Source organism: Scophthalmus maximus, chromosome 16 (genome assembly GCF_022379125.1).
Source record: "Scophthalmus maximus strain ysfricsl-2021 chromosome 16, ASM2237912v1, whole genome shotgun sequence".
In the NCBI taxonomy this organism is placed as follows: Eukaryota; Metazoa; Chordata; class Actinopteri; order Pleuronectiformes; family Scophthalmidae; genus Scophthalmus; species Scophthalmus maximus.
In genome coordinates this window covers 2,071,058-2,089,941 of record NC_061530.1, presented here as the reverse complement: position 1 = coordinate 2,089,941, position 18,884 = coordinate 2,071,058, and the positions used below count along the sequence as shown (strand labels likewise).

At 38.0% G+C, this 18,884-nt stretch overlaps 1 protein-coding gene and 1 long non-coding RNA gene across 3 annotated transcripts in view; one reads left to right on the top strand and one right to left on the bottom strand.

Moving 5' to 3' along the window:
- Positions 1–6,263, top strand: part of fam49bb (family with sequence similarity 49 member Bb) — a 40,742-nt gene extending 34,479 nt beyond the window's left edge. For both annotated transcript variants that reach the window (XM_035613359.2, XM_047327715.1), the window contains 5 exons: positions 3,091–3,207; positions 3,303–3,382; positions 3,466–3,592; positions 3,666–3,736; positions 5,501–6,263. In XM_035613359.2, coding sequence (XP_035469252.1) covers positions 3,091–3,207; positions 3,303–3,382; positions 3,466–3,592; positions 3,666–3,736; positions 5,501–5,564 — 459 coding nt within the window. In that variant the 3' untranslated portion in view covers positions 5,565–6,263. The remainder of the gene's footprint in view (positions 1–3,090; positions 3,208–3,302; positions 3,383–3,465; positions 3,593–3,665; positions 3,737–5,500) is intronic.
- Positions 6,264–8,174: 1,911 nt separating this feature from the next.
- LOC124849427 lies at positions 8,175–10,213 on the bottom strand. Its single transcript, XR_007029844.1, has 3 exons — positions 10,059–10,213; positions 8,703–8,807; positions 8,175–8,525 (listed from the first exon to the last, which is right to left on the bottom strand). It is a non-coding gene; the product is annotated as an uncharacterized LOC124849427 (long non-coding RNA).
- Between the last annotated feature and the right edge of the window lie 8,671 nt (positions 10,214–18,884).

Sequence of the window (18,884 nt, the reverse complement as noted above, 5' to 3'; positions counted from 1 at the left end):
ACCAAATGCCGGCATGACTTTATTGAGTTTTCGGGTATCTTTCAGCTTACTGTTTTGGTTTTTACGACCTACAACTTGACCACGTTGGTTTCACTCTCACTGCATTTGTCATTTTCAGCAGCTGCTAGAACCAAATTTGCACTACCTGCTACCATCACAGACAGATACACACAGTTAGTGACCAGTTTGAGGACATAGTGAAGTATTTTGCAGCGAACATTGCAAGATATTTCCTTCAGGAGTTGGTAGACTAAAAACAGAGCTAAAAGACAGATAATATTGGACTTACATTTGTCACTTCAACATAAAAGGTGATATATATATCAGTATATATATATAAATACAGTCCATTTACCATTATACACTGATCAGCCATAACATTATGACCAACCACCCAATTCTGTGTAAGTGTGCTGTGGGATCTTGCACCAAGACGTTGACAGCAGATCCTTTAAGTCCACTAAGATACAAGGTGAGGCTTTCATGGATCAAACTTTTGGTTATATTAATATGGCTGATCTGTGTATTCAATTCAATTTTATTGTATAGCACCAAATCACAACATACATTATCTCAAGGCCCTAACTTTACATTGTGAGTCCGAAACCTCATGATAATACAGAGAAAACCAACCGTTCCCACCATGAGCAGCACTTGGTGACCATAGATAAGAAAGAGTGGAGAGAAATGGGGGAGAGAGGAGAGGTGGGTAGAATGGGGGAGAGAAGAGAGCGAGAGACCAGGAACAGTTGTGTAACTGTTGTTTAAGCTCTGTCAAATTGAGTTTCGTAATGACAAAAATATGGTAGCACTAAAAGATGTAATAATGCTGATGATAATGACAATAATAATAATGTTAATAATAATTTAATTCCATGCTGCTGATAAATAGCAGAGTGAGAGAGAATATGTGAGAAATGGAGAGAGAGGGTGAGAAAGACATGCTTAGTGCATGATTGGAGTACCCCCATATTTTTTATGTGAAATTTTTAGTGAAATTTTATGTCGGCTATAGCATTTTCCAAAATTGAAACAAGTACACAAAACTTACATGCCACATACTTGTGTAGCATTTTAAACAGTTGTTAATCGACTGTGCAATCACATAATTTATTGGAAAATGACTTTTTTGTTGCCATTATTGTATAAAACAGAATAATTGCATTGCCTATATTTTTAATGCTAGACATGACTCATGCATGAGACATTGCACAAAATGTAAACAGTATTTTAACACAACTTCAATGATTTGTAGTAAAAAACACAAATCATTGTAGTGTGCATGCATGTATTGTAAAAAAAAACAAAAAAAACACTTGAACCTGTTTTGCCTATTTGATACATTTTTATGCACTCACATGACTCACATGATTCTTGTAATATCTTCATGGTTATGAAGATGTAATGGTTGGATGCACTTATTGTAAGTCGCTCTGGACTAAAGCATCAGCTAAATTAATGCAATGAATGTAATACTGATGTTAATTAATGTGCAGTGAATTTTCTCTGCATGTTCTGCAGACAGGATAGCCATCTTCTATGAACTGTCCCTCAGCGCTTTTGTAAACGGCAAAATATGCCCATACTTCCGGTGCGCTGTCACCGCCTTCGGACATGCATAACAAACTCATGTTGCTGGTGCGCCAGCGTCTGGGAGAGATGGACAGTATTTACTGTGGTAATTCACTGTGGTTTTAATGCTTATTCAAATTTGAAAAGGTAGAGCTAACCCTCTGGAATTTCACCATGGTTTACCATGAAACCAGTAACCGTTTCATCCCTAATTTACATTAACTATCAATAGATTCAGCAGAGATGAATAATGACTTCATTTTAGAAGTCTTCATGTCATTTTTTTAGGCAGTCTATAATTTTGAATTACTTTAATGTCTCAATGGAGCTGGCCTGATCAAATTCAAAAAATGTGCATCATCATCATTATTTGTCTATACTCAGACCTGAGCCATCAGTTGTCATTATAATCCCATCCTGCCTAGACTAGATAAGTGCTATATAAATACAGTCTATTTACCATAATAACGAAACAATGCCATCTCAACTCTGGACACAATTTAATTAACATGTTCATTGTCACTATCTAACCAAAATATATTGCAGATTACATGTATATGAAAGCGGACACTCACGTTGACATAATTGCCCGCAATTGTCATTCTCATCTAGTCAACAGAACTTGAACTTGTTGGCGTCTTTTGGCGTGTTTAGGTTTTCTGGTCCACAACTTTACTGTTTTGGTTCACTCCTACTGCTCTCATCAGTGTTTTCAGTGAAATAGCTCTAAAAATGCCCTGTACGATAGCAGCTCAGCACCAAATGGAAAGTTTTACCTGCCACACAGACACTGACTACATGCACACAGGCTGCAACCCTGTGTAACATATTGTGCTCAACACAACAACAAGCATGTGGGAATGTTCATCTTTTGTCAAAATGTGAACTAAACATATCTGTAAAGATAAATCAAGGCCCCCAATTTCACTATTTAGCTTTTGTGTGCTCAGGGAATGAATGAATCATTATATGAAAACAATTGAGTTTCCTCCTGTATACATCTAATGGAACCTATTTGAAAACTGTCCATTTGAATTTAGGATCTTGGTAATTCTCAGAAAGAGTTGTTATTTTTAAGTGGTTAATCCATCCATTTTCTGCTACTTATATGGATCCTGGTCATGTCAATTGATTATATTAGAAGCAATTGTGGTATACAAAGTACAGAATTTTGTGCCTTATATTTACCACTGGTTTTCTGTCATTCTTTGAGTTGTATGAATGTCCTATATGGATATAAAAAGGTCATAAGAATGATGACAGTTGCCTTAGAAATGAGGGTTGATTGAATGGAAATTTTAACAGTACCTATCTGGTGTAAGTGGGAGGGAAGATTAATCTGAAAGAAAAATCTTTACGAACTCCATATCTCCTCTTTAGTTACCATGCAAGAAACAACATAGTTCTTCAACAAAATAACAATTATTTATTAAATGTAAATATTATGTTATTATTATTATTATTATTGTTATTATTATGTAACTATATTAAATATTTTATATATATTTTTTTTTTCAGGCAGAGGGCGAAAATGAAGTCAACAATGAACTGGCCAATCGGATATCTCTGTTCTATGCTGATGCCACGCCTATGCTGAAGACATTAAGTGACAGCACAAGAAAGTTTGTATCAGAGGTAAGACTGACAGGATATACAGTGAGCTTTTTTTTGAACTGCTACTCTTGGTGAAAGCAAGCTTTTATTCCTTTTATATCTTTGTCTTTTTATAGAATAAAAATCTGCCTATCGAGAACACGACAGACTGCTTAAGCACAATGGCAACAGTGTGTAAAGTCATGTTGGAAACACCGTAAGTGATTGTTGTTTTGTTAAAGCGGTTTCACTTCCTGCTCATTACCGTCATGCATGTAATCCCTCACTTGTGTCCTACAGGGAGTATCGCAGCCGGTTCACCAGCGAGGAGACAGTGTCCTTCTGTCTCCGGGTCATGGTCGGGGTCATCATCTTGTATGACTATGTCCATCCTGTTGGAGCTTTTGCCAAGTCGTCCAAAATTGATGTGAGTGCAGCCATGTTTGCTCCATTACATCTAGAGCATAAAGTGACACTAACAGTGTATTTGTGGCCAACAGATGAAAGGCTGCATCAAGGTCCTCAAAGATCAGCCTCCGAATAGTGTCGAAGGCCTTCTCAACGCTCTCAGGTAAGCTCAGGTTCAAATCAAAGTGTGTTTTCCCTCTACAGCTCAGCATGTAATGTGATTATCTTTCACCATGATTTTTATTGAAAAAGAGAAGGCTGCTCATGCTGTGAGTTGGATGATATTGATGCCCGTTCATAAGCAGCAGACAGACCTCTTCAACCCCCTCGCGCAGCAACTCATTCTCTGCTCAGTCGAACAGGGATTTGGTCGGCTAGGAGCCCTGTGCTGGGTTCGGGTTGGGTTGGGAAACCTTACCATAAAGGCCAATTACTTCTGACCAGTCGTCCCCTCATTGTCAAAATTTGACCCATCTTGGCTCACAGCTGCTTGAGTTGACTGGGTCATGTCTGTGTTGACCTCACATCTGTATCTCAGCTTCTGTAGTGGGGGTCTGAGGGCTACACAGTTGCATTAGGTCATTTTCATGCAAAAGCTGAAAAAAAGAAGATATTTCGATGACCCCAATGGAGGAAAGTAAAAAAGTACATTTCAAGAACCATTTTGACAGATTGGCGCTTGAGCACGGCTAAAACCGCGGAGTTGTGGCGCCACCCGCCAGCGCGTCTCTTATGTTGTCGACGAGTGATGTACACAAACTGCAGCCGTAGTGTTGAGTGGTGCGGTCCGCACCATTTTTTGTTTTCAATTTACGGAGCATGGGCTTAGCGGAAAAAAAAAACTTTTTTGTCTGGATTGATTAATCAATCATCAAAATAGTTACTGATACATTTTCAATGGTTCGAGTAATCTATTCATTGTTAACTTGATGAGTTGCATCAGATGGCTTTGTTTAATTAAGTATAGAACTTTTTCACAGCCGCCATTCTGGCATTGAATGGTAGGGAAACACAGGTGCTACTAATCACATGAACGAAGTTTATGTGATTAGTAGGAGACTTGGAGACGCCAGCAGCGCTGGGGTGAGGTCGAATTGTCCTTCCTATCTACTATTCCTTGACCTCAGCGGAAATCGTCATGAGGTCAAGAAAAGGTGTAAAGGAGGACTGAGAGGGCATAGGAAAAGCCGACGGCGCTGCTTAGAGAACTTTCACTACACTATATCATCACGTGACGGCGGATGTTATTGACGTGCGTCTGCCGTGGTGAAAGTACAAATTTCCTAAGATGAACTACATAAAATCCAGCGGCTCCATCAGTATGTTTCAGTGTGTTTTACTAATGTGTGGCATCCGATGTCAATGATTCATATGTAACAGTAACTTACATGATGACGTGCGTCTCTTCTGGGTCATATTCATACTCTTCTACTTCTTTTACTTTTACTTCGGATTGAATCGTTAACGTTCGTGCATGGTGCATCACGTTAAATATCGCTGCAATGAATTGTGGGACGTCTATATCTCCTCTAGGGTACACTATGCTAAAGGAGATAGGAAAGGAAGCATTGAGGCTCCTTTCCTATGCATTTAGAGAATCCGAACAGCTCTTATCATGGCTGCTGATCAAATACTTCCGGGTCATGTCAAGATTTAGGAAACTTCCTAAGCCAATCTGACAATCAACACAATTGTCAGCCAATCTGACAATTGTGTTGAATTTTCACCCCTGGAAATTCAACACAAATGCACGTATTCTGGACCATTTTGTGCAACCGTATTCAAACATGGAAACTTACACGGAGCTTGGGTCCACCTAATGTAACTATATTTAACTCATTCAAAGTTGACAAAAAACATTGGTTCTTTGTTCTAGGTAATTATACATATGATCCAGTCACTGATAAAGTTTTTCTTCTCACTGCAGGTACACAACCAAGCATCTGAATGATGAATCAACCAACAAAACTATCAAGAGCATGCTGCAGTAGGACCGAGCTGCTACAACTGCATGCCTCACACTCTGCTGGGGGGAGATGCCATCCTCCTGACTGATGTTGCTGCAAAGAATGTTTTTTTCTTTCTTATTTTTTTGAGGTGCTTTTTTTATATTAAAGAGCTACAGCTCCGCCCTCTTTTATATTGCAAAATGCTACTGCCATTATGAACGTCTTTTTCTGTGCCAAAAAGATGTTGCTGTATTGTTTTCGATAAAAAGGCCATGTCAAAAATGGCAGCTAATGAAAGCATTGCAGATCCTCTGGTGTTTTTAATAATGTCTTGTTTTTCCCTATTTAAGGGACGTGAGTGCTATGACTTGAACATTCAAAAGAGAGATATATATATATAGAGAAGTATATATTATTTTTGTTTGATTCTTTATTTAATATATCTTGTGCATGATGAAAATTATGTTTTTTCCTTGTATTTAAAAAACTATTGGTTCAGTTTAATTAGTTTGCTCTATTGTGCATTGTTAAATGTTTTGTTATTGAAAAGGTACTGTCAAAATGAGATTCAGGAGTACTGTTTTTATAATTTTATAGGCTTTCATTTGTGCATATGACTTTTTTTCATAGTTGTGTTGTATTTTTCATTTAAAAATTTTAAACTGTGATGTGTGCAAAATCGAATTAAAGTTGGGAGTCTGCTGGAGAAATTAAAAGGAGAACTCTTGTTTTCTACAATCACCTTGTATGCTTTGATCCATTGTATCATATCATTGTTGTCATATGGGCGAGAGGAAGTTTTTTAAGTTTTCTTTTTTCTTGTGCTCAATCACAAAATGGACTGCGAAAAAAAAGGTTTTAGATCTCCCATCTCGATTTAACAAAAACAGTGACACACAATGACTTTCACTACTTCAAAGAAATAGTTTAGATGAAAAGCCATGTCTGTCTGTTAAAAATTGAAGGATTAGGATTTAAAACGGCTGCTTATGTCCCAGGTTCCTATATTATTTCTATATTTATAAGTAACACTTTATAATAAATTACTTACTTTTTTGTCGGAACAATGACCCGTTACCCCAATAAGCTGTCAAGTTCTCAAGTGTAGGCCTATTATATTGAGAGGGTACAGGGGGAACAGAAAACCCCCTTGACGAATTCTCACAGTAGCCCATGTCCTATTCAACTGATATAGAGCTGGGGAACATCTTTTCAAGGTTCCCATTATGTGTTATAGAGCAAAGGAATAATAGGATCATTGACATTGTGCCATTTAACTCTGGGTAACATAGTAATGACCCCTTTAAATTTAGTGGCAAAATTAATCTGAATTGAATTCATACATTCAGATGATCTGCTCGATGAGGTGAAGTTAATTTATGCTATTATTTTACATATACCTCAGGTTTTGCTGAACTTTGACATGCAAATTAAACCATGTTGAGTGTGCTGACCATTGAGGGAACAGAGAACTGCAGAGTCCAAAATAAAGGAAGCTGTCTGAGCTTGTAAGCTGTTAAATTCACTTGTATGAAAAGAAGACATTATGCTCTTTCAGTTTTTCCCTTCCCTCTAGTGTGTTTTTTTTTTTTTTTTTTGTGTATGTAAAAGTTTTGCAAAGTTAAAAAGCCTAAAGTCTGCATTAAAGGGAGCTCCTGTCCCCAACAGAAAACACTGCTCCTGAAAGGACACATGGTGCTTAAGTGCATGAGGCCTGCCTAGCAGCTTGTCTGACACGCCTTGTAAAAAGCCAGATATGTCCAGTGAGCAGAGGCCGGCACTTCATACATGTGCTGGAAGTCGTTGACCAATTACAACAAAGTGGGCCAGCTGGCCAATCAGAGCAGAATGGGCTTTATTTGGAGCTTAAAGAGACAGGAGCTAAAACCAATCATTTCAGACAATCGGTGGATTCGATGTAGAGCTGTAGGAATAGACTGTAGGAGGAAACTGATGCATTTTCTGAACATTAGAGCATGTAAACCTTCTCAAGTAATAACTCAAATTAAAATCACCATCCTGAGTATGAGAATATTAATAATAATAATGTAATATAACCTTCACTGTCATAGTATACTGTTTAAGAGCAGAGCAATATTGTTTTAGACAGTTTCTGTGACAGAGTCAATGGTATAAAAATGTGTACTTTTAATCAACTGTATGAACTGGTTAGTGCTGAGTTTTATTTACCCTCTCAGTAAAGTTGTATTGAACAAAATGGGGAAGAAAATAGAGCTGTTGTGACTAACTAATGGTAAAGCAGTTCCCCAGCTCCATGAAAGCAAGTCAAAAAAGGCGAGTTGTTCCTACCTGTTTTCAGTCTTCATGCTAAGATAAGCTAACAGGCGGCTGGCTGTAGCTTTATATTTCATGCACTGATTAAATTTGGTATCAGTTCTTCTAATCTAACTGGTAGAAATGTGAATTTCCTTTAAAGGGGGAATATGTGGGTTTTTGCTATTGCTCCAGAGCCATCATCAGCTGTTCATACTATTACAAACATTGCATGTTCGGCATCAAACTTCATCACCACCACCCGCTTCCAGGAAGCCATTTTCTGTGACAGAGAAAACTTTGTCATATAGCACCTTTAAGCAGTAATGGGTCAACATTATTAATTTGGGACTGATTCATTCCAGCCTCAGGAAAGACAATTAAATAAATAATAAGGGAAAAAAGTAACCTCCATATATGCATTTCACTCTGTAATTTTTTATTTGAGCCATGTTCTATTTCTATTTTACATGTACTGTGCTTTGCTTATTAAAAACAAACATAAATGCATGATGTCAATGACAAACATGGAGCAATTGCAATATCCTCACAATTCATTTTCACCCTTCTAATCTTCCAGTGTTTTTCCTCTTTTCAGCAGTTGTCAGTTGTCTTGGGTGGGGACTGCAGTTCTTTGAGCAGTGCGTGAGTGAACTTCTCAGGGTCAAGGAGAGCAAGACAAGGAGGCAGCAGAGTGGGGATGGGTGTGTCCTCTGCAGCAACACTGCACTAACATACATGGGAATGAAAGGGAATGGAAATTAAAGTGGTTTAATCTTGGATGGGTTTTAAAGTCCTTGAGGGAGAGAGTGGTAAAAATTACAAATTGCTGCCCCTAGCTTCTGTTGCAGCTTTTAAAGTGAATGAATGCAGCAAAAATATGGTTGTAGAGCATGCAACACTCACAGAAAAGCTGCCTATGTCACTGTGACGTCTTCTCAGTGGGCAGCCGCATCATTTTTCTGTGCTGGCTGATCACAAACTGACCTGATGCAGAAGTATCTGCAGATGCTGTGGCAAAAAAAACACAAGAACTGTGACTAGCACTGTGATCAAGTCAAAAAAGGTATCAAGTATCCAAACTTCACTTTGCACCCAGATGCTATTACAGAGAGAAATTGAGAAACAAATAAATTATCAAAAAGCCTTATTTGCAGCATTGTTTAAAAGTCAGAGAGTTGGCAAAGAAAAATAATTTATGACAGATAAAAGCCTCACACACTATTATGAACTTTTTTTTTTTTTGTTTTGTTTCAGTTATGTTTGTTTATATTTGTATTTATGTGTAATTTCTATTTTTTGGAATTATATATATCGGCTGCATGGTGGTGTAGTGGTTAGGACTTTCGCCTCTGGGTTCTGGGTTCAAATCCCGGTTCAATCAGGGCCTTTCTGTGTAGAGTTTGCATGTTCCTTTCTGTGTGGAGTTTGCATGTTCTCCCCGGGTTCTCCAGCTTCCTCCCACAGTCAAAAGACATGCAGAATGGGGTTAGGTTCATTGGAGACTCTAAATTGAATGTGTGTGAATGTGAGAGTGAATAGTTGTCCATCTCTGTATGTGGCCCTGTGATAGGTTGGCGACCTGTCCAGGGTGAACCCCGCCTCTCGCACAATGTTAGCTGGGATTGGCTCCAGCCCCCCGCGACCCTTAAATGGATAAAGCGGTAGACGATGAATGAATGAATGAATATGTCACATCCAACCCTGGTTTAAGTACAAGTGGCAGAGGCAGCATACAAAGGACACAAAAAAAGGGTAGTCCTGCAGCGATTTCAAGCTTCCAGAATATAAATGAAGCAAAATTTCAAACTTCAGGGTTTTAGTCATATAAATATTACATGAGGTTTTCACTGTAAGTATGCCTGACAAACAGAGATTTAGAAGGTGTTGACTTAACATCATTTGCTCTTGGAATGTATGGTCATGAAACATTTTTGAATGTTTCATGTTCTTTTTCTTGAGACAAAAAATGTAATTCTCAAATTCATTCTCAAATACAAAAACACAATGGATTGACACGATTGCTGACATCATTTTTAAACTTTTCTGCGGCAAGATGGACAGTGCACGAGTTTAATAATACGTTTTTTTAAATAATATTTTGATTGGTTATGTCCTCAGATTCATTCAGCTCCTCAATGTGTTTTTATATTTGTATTTCTTTTTTTTTTATATTGACGGAAAATAAAATGAACATTGAAAGGGCAGAAGGCTATTCTAAAGCAATACATGTTTTGTAAAAATCAGGGAATATTTCCTCACCGTTAGCTGCCGCTTTTGTGTGTTCCAAAAAAAATCTGGGTTTTCGGTTCAGCCCTGGCTCTGTAAATCAAAAATAAAATAATGGTGCAGACTGCACCACAGAACAATGAGAGTGCAGTTTGTAAACGTCACTCATCGACACCTTAAGAGACGTGCTATAGGGTGGCGCTGCAACTCTGCAGTTTTTTGCCTAGTGGTTAGTGTGTCTGACTACCATACCGAGGTCGCAGGTACAACAGCATCAAAAAAAGACACTGAAAGATATGTTTTTGTACTGATTAAACCCTATTAAATCCTTTAAAATAAATAAATGTCTTAAAACTTTGTTTTCCTCAAACAAACAGTCCACTGTAACCTCCACAACAGGATTTAACATGAGTACCCTAATTGAGGAACATATCGCTATACAGAAATGTCCTGAGGAAGTGAAATATGATTTTGGTCTCACCTCACAGAAAAAACATCTTGGTCATGACCCTGATCACCCAGAGGACTTCAGGACAGTTGATACCACATGGCTTATTTTGTAATAGCCTGGGCAAAAATGGGCTGATGTATATGTTGTGGAATTATTTTATGATGACTGAAGTGAAGACACAAAGAGCAAAGGGATATGAAGAAAGGGTTGCCTTACTAAAGTACGTAGAAACAGACATCTTTTTACATTTTTGGAGGACAAACCTCCAACCTCCTATCTGATAATAATGGGGCCTTTTCTAAATACACAGTTTGTGTAATGTTCCTGTCACGTTGCTTGACAGTTTGACATTTGGGCTATTATGTGCCACAGTGAACTGGCATAACTGTCAGTTATTTCTGAGTAAAGAGTTTCTCCTTTTATGCCGGTTTAAACCCAAGCAGCCTGAGAACTGAATTCTGTCCATAAACCACAAGGCCCTAACACATTGCTCATCTGTCTCTTGGGTGAGACAAGTTCACTTTTCTGAGAAAGACAACGGCTATCCTCTGAGACCACCCCACCACCCTCTCAACCACCCTCTTCACACACAAACACACTGCCACAGATGCAGTGCCCCCCCCCCCCAGAAAAAAACCCCCAACAACACACACACCAAAATCCCACTTCCCTCTGTACGTTGCTTTAATCGCGGGAGTCTTAGTTAATCAGTCGTGTCAAAACATTAACGGCTTATTGTGGATCACATCATGCCAGCAAAACTAAAACAAGGGTGCTGTAATTTCAGTCCGTTAGGCAGATAGGAGTATTTTCTTGGGCAAAACATTAGAAATTAAACAGAAACTAAGGATCAGTGAAAATATTGCAACACATCAGTGCGGGCACAGGCCCATGCCATGTCCCTCCAAAATACTATCAAAGAAAATTTACATTTTACACCAAAAACTATCCTTTTTGTTTCAAGTGAAATTCTGCAGATAAATATACTTTGACAATGAAAAAACACTCATACTGAGCTTTAGAATCACATACATTAGGGGGACAGTCTGTACAAATGAGTGATTCAATAATAAACACATTTTAAAGAGAGTAAGATCAGTTTTAAAGCCCCAGATTTCTTGGTATTACTAATTTAACTGAATAACTTGTCTGAGCACTTAAAATACTTTTTGAGGATTTTGAATTTAGTTGAGATTTCAGATGTCTGATCTTGGAAACATCAGTAACCTACAGTATATCAACAAATGTTGATAGAGTGCCATGAAATTTGGAACTGACATTTAATGATCCAAAGGATGATTTCTATTGACTTTGGTGATTCAATGACTTTTCTTCTCATGCCACCACCATGTCAAACAAGTACCTTGGTAACAGTAACAGTGATCTCATTCGCCCCTGCTGTACTTTGTGTACAGTTGTACAATTAGCAGATTTTGGCATGATAATATGCTAAACTTAGATATTGAGCTGTATTGAGACTGTATATAATAATGGATGATATGACAGGTTCCCAAAAGTGAAGCCAAATCCCCTGGATTGCCCTTGGTGGCTGGCTGCAGTATAGGTAATAGACCCCACATATTCCATGAAATTGGATGGGACATGGGAAATTGAAATCAAAGTAAAAGTACACAATAAATAAAATATTTCCAAAGATGGTTTCTGTCATTTTAGGTACAGTAGATTAATTATTCGATGCTATGAGTGACAGCTGAGACTTACTCTTGATTGGTCGAGCGTGTGTATCAATGGGAAATTGATACTGCAACTCCACTCCATGGTCACTACTGCACAGACTCTGGCTCCATATCTCAATAATCAGGTTATAATTATTGAAAATGCAGTGACTTCTGTAGTGATCATGTATCTAATTTAATCTCCAGCTTGATTAAGGTGGATTTGAAATAACTTTAGTATTGGGTGCATGCAAATGATGATCATACTGTGTGGCTTGTTTATAGTTCATACTTCACACCTTTGTGAGAAGGCGTTGTACAAGTGTGAAATGCTCCTTCAGTAGCCGTCATTTACTTGTTGACAGTAGAAATCATGTTCCTCATGTTGGACCCTGCTGACCCCCTGCTGCAGGTCACCACACCAGCCATTCACACATGGAAAAACTGCAAACAACAGCTTGTCAGGAGTTCAGGGCCCGCCAAGTAGATTTAGGCCAAAGAGGACAGCAGCAGAATAAATTTTCATGCTCAAAAGTAAAAATAGTACCACTTTCTAATGGGACAGACTGTATAAAGGATTTAAAAGTTGAAAGTACAAGTTTACTAATTTAATTAGAGTGGAAATAATGCATTAGTGCAATTTACTTGAAGTCTGGCTGTAAAAAAGTAAATCATTAGTTAATGGTTACTAATGATTTACTCTGATAAATTTGCAAGTTACAGCCTTGCAAAGTATGACTAATTAGGAGGAAAAAAAACATTTTGACTGATGTCTTACAATTTGGAGAGGCCAGTCACACAAATGTGCTCTGATTCAAAAGTACGAATAACCTCAAACCTTGGTTCAGATTAACACATGCATAGGAATCAAGGTATTTTTGTTCATGTACACAAAACTGCCTTACTTACATTGACTTCCACTTGCAGTCTCAATACTGTCTTTTGCAATTTCCTCAGACGGAGGTACTGACAGAGGGAGTCAACCGTTTTCTGTCTTTCTGTGGGCCCATAAATCATGAGTCCTGATGACTCCTGATGATGGAAACTGTTATAGTCTCCACAAATGAGGTTTGTCTCCAGCCGTCCTGAGGCTGGTGAGGAGAGGCTGGTGTGGTCTCACAGTTATTGTTTTTTCCGTTGTTGTCCTGTTAATGCAATAATAGTTAAATAGTTTCAGTGTTTTATCCTTAGTAACAGGTTGCGACTGCTTGTAAAATCCTGAAACCCTTCTCATATAAGCTGGCAACAGCCTTAGCCTTAGCATGGAAAAGGGGGGAAACAGAAAGCCTCTGTCTGTCACAAAATCTACCTGTCAGCAACATTAAATCATACATATTTTTTGATGACCATCAAAGTTTTCTATATCTGAATAGAGCATTCAACGATTGATGTATGTGATATGAATGACTGATGTTGTATGCTTTGTGGCATGTTGAAGCAAATTAGTGTAATTTCTAATTTTGTGATACTGGACAAAATAATAAATAAAACAAAGCGACTTGGACTGAATCTGTTGCCAGATCAGTTTCAATGCTGATATTAACCTTATTTTTTGGGTCCGATATCAGCCAGACATTTTTTTCCATCAATGTCATTATAAGATTTAGTGCTTCTGCTATCAGTCACACTCATTAAGTCAAAGTAGGTTGCTGACTCTGTTTTTAAAACAACTGCTGTCCCAAGTTGAACATACATATATATATGCAATGTTAATTTGAGAGGGAAAGAGAGAGAGAGAGAGAGAGAAAGAGAGAGAGAGAGAGAGACAGAGAGAGAGAGATTTAGATTTTTACTGTATCTACAGAGTGCAGATAAGTTACTGTAGCCATCACAAGGGTACTTCCGGTACAGGTGTGGACCTTTACCAGGTATTGTGAAGAACCAGTTGTCAAGTCTGATCACATATGCAGTTTCAAATTGCTGTTTATAAACAAATATCACAATGATTGGCCAACAAATATAGATTTGTGTATCTGAAAAGATCATTGATTATATCTTTAATAACACATATTAGCTGTTGTTGTGACTTTGCAGTGTCTCCCTCCAATACTGTTTGAGAGTATTTATATTCAATTAGGGTGTGTGTGTATTGATGAAAGGGGAGGGGCATGTCAGCCGGTGCAGTGCTGCTGACTTTAGCCTGAGCCAAGAAGCTCCAGCTGCTACTAAGCGTTCACATTACTGTAATCAAGCCTTGTTGGCACCAGTTACACTGTTCCTCTCAACCTTTTTCGTGCTTCAGAATTATCTTACATTACTAGAAAGGGCGCTGTCAAAGCTGCCCATCTTAAATAAGAAAACTGGGTGAGCAGATTTTGCATGTGAGGGTTGATACTTGCATTTCTATCCAGATAATTTAAGAAAATCTACTTTTGTCAGAGTCAATTCTTTGAAAAACAAAATAAAGTAAAGAGATGGCAGATAACTCCAACTGCATCAAGCAAGATTCAAGCAGAAGTAATATTACCTTGCTTTTAAAACTGAACCGATTAGTTCATTAATGGATTTGTTCTTCTGATAATTGATTAATAGCTCCAGCCACATTCTCAGGGTCCAGTTGCTTAAATGGCTAGATTTTTCTATTTCTCTTTGTCAATATGTCATGATAAACTGAATAACTTTGGGATGTAGACTTTTGGTTGGATAAAACAAGACATTTATGTCACTTTGTGATTTCTGAAACTCTGTAGACATAATCAATAATCAAAAAGGGATATGATCCTTAAATGCTGCCCTCCTTGCTTAATTTTAACAATCTGATTTAAGACTGCATATGACTTGCTTATATGCATATTTTCTTGCAGTGCAGAGCCTTCCCCAGAAGCACTCTTTTCATTGAACTATTACTCCGCATGGTGTGTCACAAGAGGCATGAATTGATACGAGATGCAGTCTTGCCTAAGATATTTATATCTAACAAACAGAACACTTTAAAAAGAAATTGAGATTTAACATCTGTACACTTCATAATTTACGTCTTTAAGTTATCCTAATGTGTATCTAAATTTCTCTTTGGCATACTATATTTTTGATACAGTAGTGATGTTTCTTGAGGAGAATTTCCATTATCACGATAAGAGTTGTATGCAAACATAAATCCAAGTACACATCCTTGGTCTGGTCTGGAGCCTGCAGGTGGTGCAGTAGCATCAGCTTTGGCTCGCAGCTCTGTCTGTTGGCCTCTCCCTGACTGAGAGAAGAGCTGCTAAATGGAACACATTTCCTCCATTCCACTCTGTGCTGCAGAGGGAAAACACTGATTCAGCGCCTAAGCCCAATCTCTGGGGTTAGTGGGGTTGGGATAACATCACCGTTTCTAAAGACATTCCCATCCCATCCACATCACTCTCTGACACACTGAACCGCAAACGTGAAGATTTATTGGTAGGTATTGATTTGCTGTTAAATGTGGCTTAATATATTAATCAGGTGCACATAATCAAAGTTGGCTTATGGTGATACTGAAGGTTTTTTTACTCACATTTTGTTCTCATTTCTATTCAACTTCCTCTGATGTAGAGGCCCAGATTGATCATCAGGCTCCAATAATGTGTCAAAACCATACATTGCTGCTTAAAGTTACTATTTCAGCTTGCAATATTGAATCGGGAGATGGTTATCAGAGTGTGAGAGTGGCCTCAGTGTGATGATAAGTGACTGAGCGCAGCTGCTGGGTGGACGACCTTTTCTGGTCTTTACAGCCTGGCAACACCCTTACACCTTCTCAAGCCCCTGCAGAGCATATCACCCCCCTGTCCTCCTCCTTCTCATCTTCGTCCTCTTTTACCACACCACTCATCAACCAGCCCCCCTCCAACTGCCAACCCCTCATCCTCGCCTGCTGCTGGTAATGAATAATGCAGGGCCTCCTCGACCGTCGTTAACAACATGCTATGGCATGTTTTATTCACACCAAAGTCAGACAGATCTCCCCTCGCCACTGGCCAGATCCGTGAGCCGCCCGCCAGCCTCAAACACATCATCCCCAGTATTTCTGGTTGTGCCGACTCTTTGACCCATGCATTCTGGTAGAGGAAAGCGAACACCGTATAAAATGGAGAGACAAACCTGGAAGTAAATATTTGCATTTAATTGTGTCATATCCTGCTGAAAATAAATGCTCCTGGGTCAGTCATTGGTTTTCCATTCCATTTAACCTTCTAACTTTGGTACTGTCCTAATTCTTACAACTGGCATGTCAAAATCTGCTCTTAAGAGTGAGTAATCATTAGGTAGAATAGTTACTATGTATTAACCCTTAATAACTGCTCTTTAGACTGATACAGTTTCACCCAGATGCAATGATTTATCAGGGGTAATACCTAAGAGCTAACTCCCATTCCATTGTGTATTGAGATCCAAGAACAGCAAACAATGTTTATCTGTATCAGTGTTTATAGAGTGTTGTATGGAAGGTTAGACACTGGGTTCCCCAAACCCAACCCCAAATGATACCCTTTTGGGTATCATTTGAACATGCATGTACCCATGATTATGTGTTCCTGTTTTGAAAGCAACACTTCCATTACTCTATCAGACAGTGTTGCCACATCAGAGTTTTTCACCCTTATCTGACAGTCCCATCACCGCCACTCATTATCTTATGGCATGGTCCGAGAGTGGGTGATGCCCTGACCAACCATCCATGGCCAAATCAGCAGGAATGACATCACTTTAGTGAACCATTTGTCACCCTATACTGGACACATGTCTCTACACATTTCTGAAGTATTTTATTTATTATTTATTGGTGGTCCCTTTGGCCCAAGTTATTTGCAGGAAGGACCCAGGTTCAAAGATATCTGTGCAGGTTTGATTCGATTTCATCCCATGCATCAAAGACATTCAGTTCAGGTGGATGGAGAATATTTTTGGACCAAACAACAACGTTAACTGTCTCTACCACCACAAAAGGTAAACTGGTGAGGACTCAGTCGAATACTAGAGACAACACTTTGTGTCTCTTTTTGCCATTAATGATCTGCTGCATCATCCTGTTTCTCTTTAATATCCCTCACCTTCACGTGGTGAAACGTCCAGTAGATGGTCCGCCATGGCAGCCTCCAAGCACAAATACTTTTACATTACTTCTCTTACTGTAGCAAAGAATACAAACACTTAAAGCCACAGTGTGTAATATTTAGAAGAAATTATTCAGAAAAATTTAATATAATGTCCATAACTATTTGTTCTTATATGTCTTATCACCTGCAAAAAAGAAACAATGTTTTTTCGTCAACTTTGAATGAGTTAAATACAGTAACATTAGATGAACCCGACCTCTATGTAAGTCACCATATTTTCTATGTTGCCATAAAGTGTCTCCAGTCGGGTGCTCAGTTGGTTTACGGTTTGCAACTTTACCACCAGATGGCGCCAGAAAAGTAAAAAAATTACACACTGGGGCTTTAAAGGGATAGTTCAGTGACTTTGAAGTGGGGTTGTATGGGTTAGTTATGCATTGTTACCTTACGGAGATGGTGATCAGCGATGTCATTTTATGGAGTTTGGAGGAGAAGTGGAAGTAGCAAAAGTCTGAGTCTCACTGTTGCAGAGGGGAACACCAAAAAAATGGGTAACATATTAACTATGCATGAGTTACTCATACAACCCCACTTCAAACTCACTGAACTATCCCGTTAAAGCCTTAATGTAGACCAGTGGTACGAAAATTACACTGTAATGTTTGTAATGGACATACACACATAGTTATGGACAATATATTCAATTTCTGTGAATGAGTTCTTCTATATATTACACACTTTAAAAAATATATAAATTCAATTGTATTATTGTATTTAGATTTTTCAAGTGTATTTAACTGATAAATGTTATTAAAGTAAATTTAAATATTTAATTTAATATTTTCACTAATACTTTTGTACCTGTTTTACACATTATTTGTATGTGGGTCACTGACCCACATACAAATAATACTTTATCTTATTTATAACAAAGATTTCCATCACAATATGCAGTATATATATATATATATGAATTGCTCCAAATTATATACATGTCTCATGTTCATGCTTTGGACTGTTTTAAACACATGACTCCTTGATTAATATAAAAATCACTGGGAGATCAACTTTTATAATTTTAATCGTAAAAATAAAAAAATAAAAAAACGAAACCCTCCCTGTTTATCTTACTTTCATTATATTTCTGTTAGGTATTTTTTCTCTCCTCAGCATTAGAAAGTAACAATAGTGTAAGTTCTGTTGAAAGTATACAACAAGTTAAGACATAAATCTATTTTGTGATAAATCCGCAAGAAATAAAATGATCCGACCTTGTCCTGATATAATTGGTAAGCCAATGTGCTGTTAGCTTTGGTGCTAATATCCTGAGCAGATTAAGTTACATTTAAATTATAGCTAAGATTACAGAAAATGTCAGAAAGGAGACACTGTCCAGACGGGTGTCTGTTTTCAGTCTTATTCTAATAGATTTGTTGAATCTATTTCACAAGGTTTAACAAAAAGCCCTAGCTTTTTCTTTTACCCGACAAACAACATAACAATTACACTACCCAAACTCTTATGCAGAATCTGGGAATGTTTTCAAATTTGGTTATGTAAAGATACAAAAATGACATCATTATTTAAAAACACAATGATATCATGAAAAACATCCACATTTCGGAAATCACAAAAACAACAGTTGCATTTCCTGAAATGTGTTCCCTGAAATACGGTTTGACCCTTTGGGCCACCGTAAACAAGACAT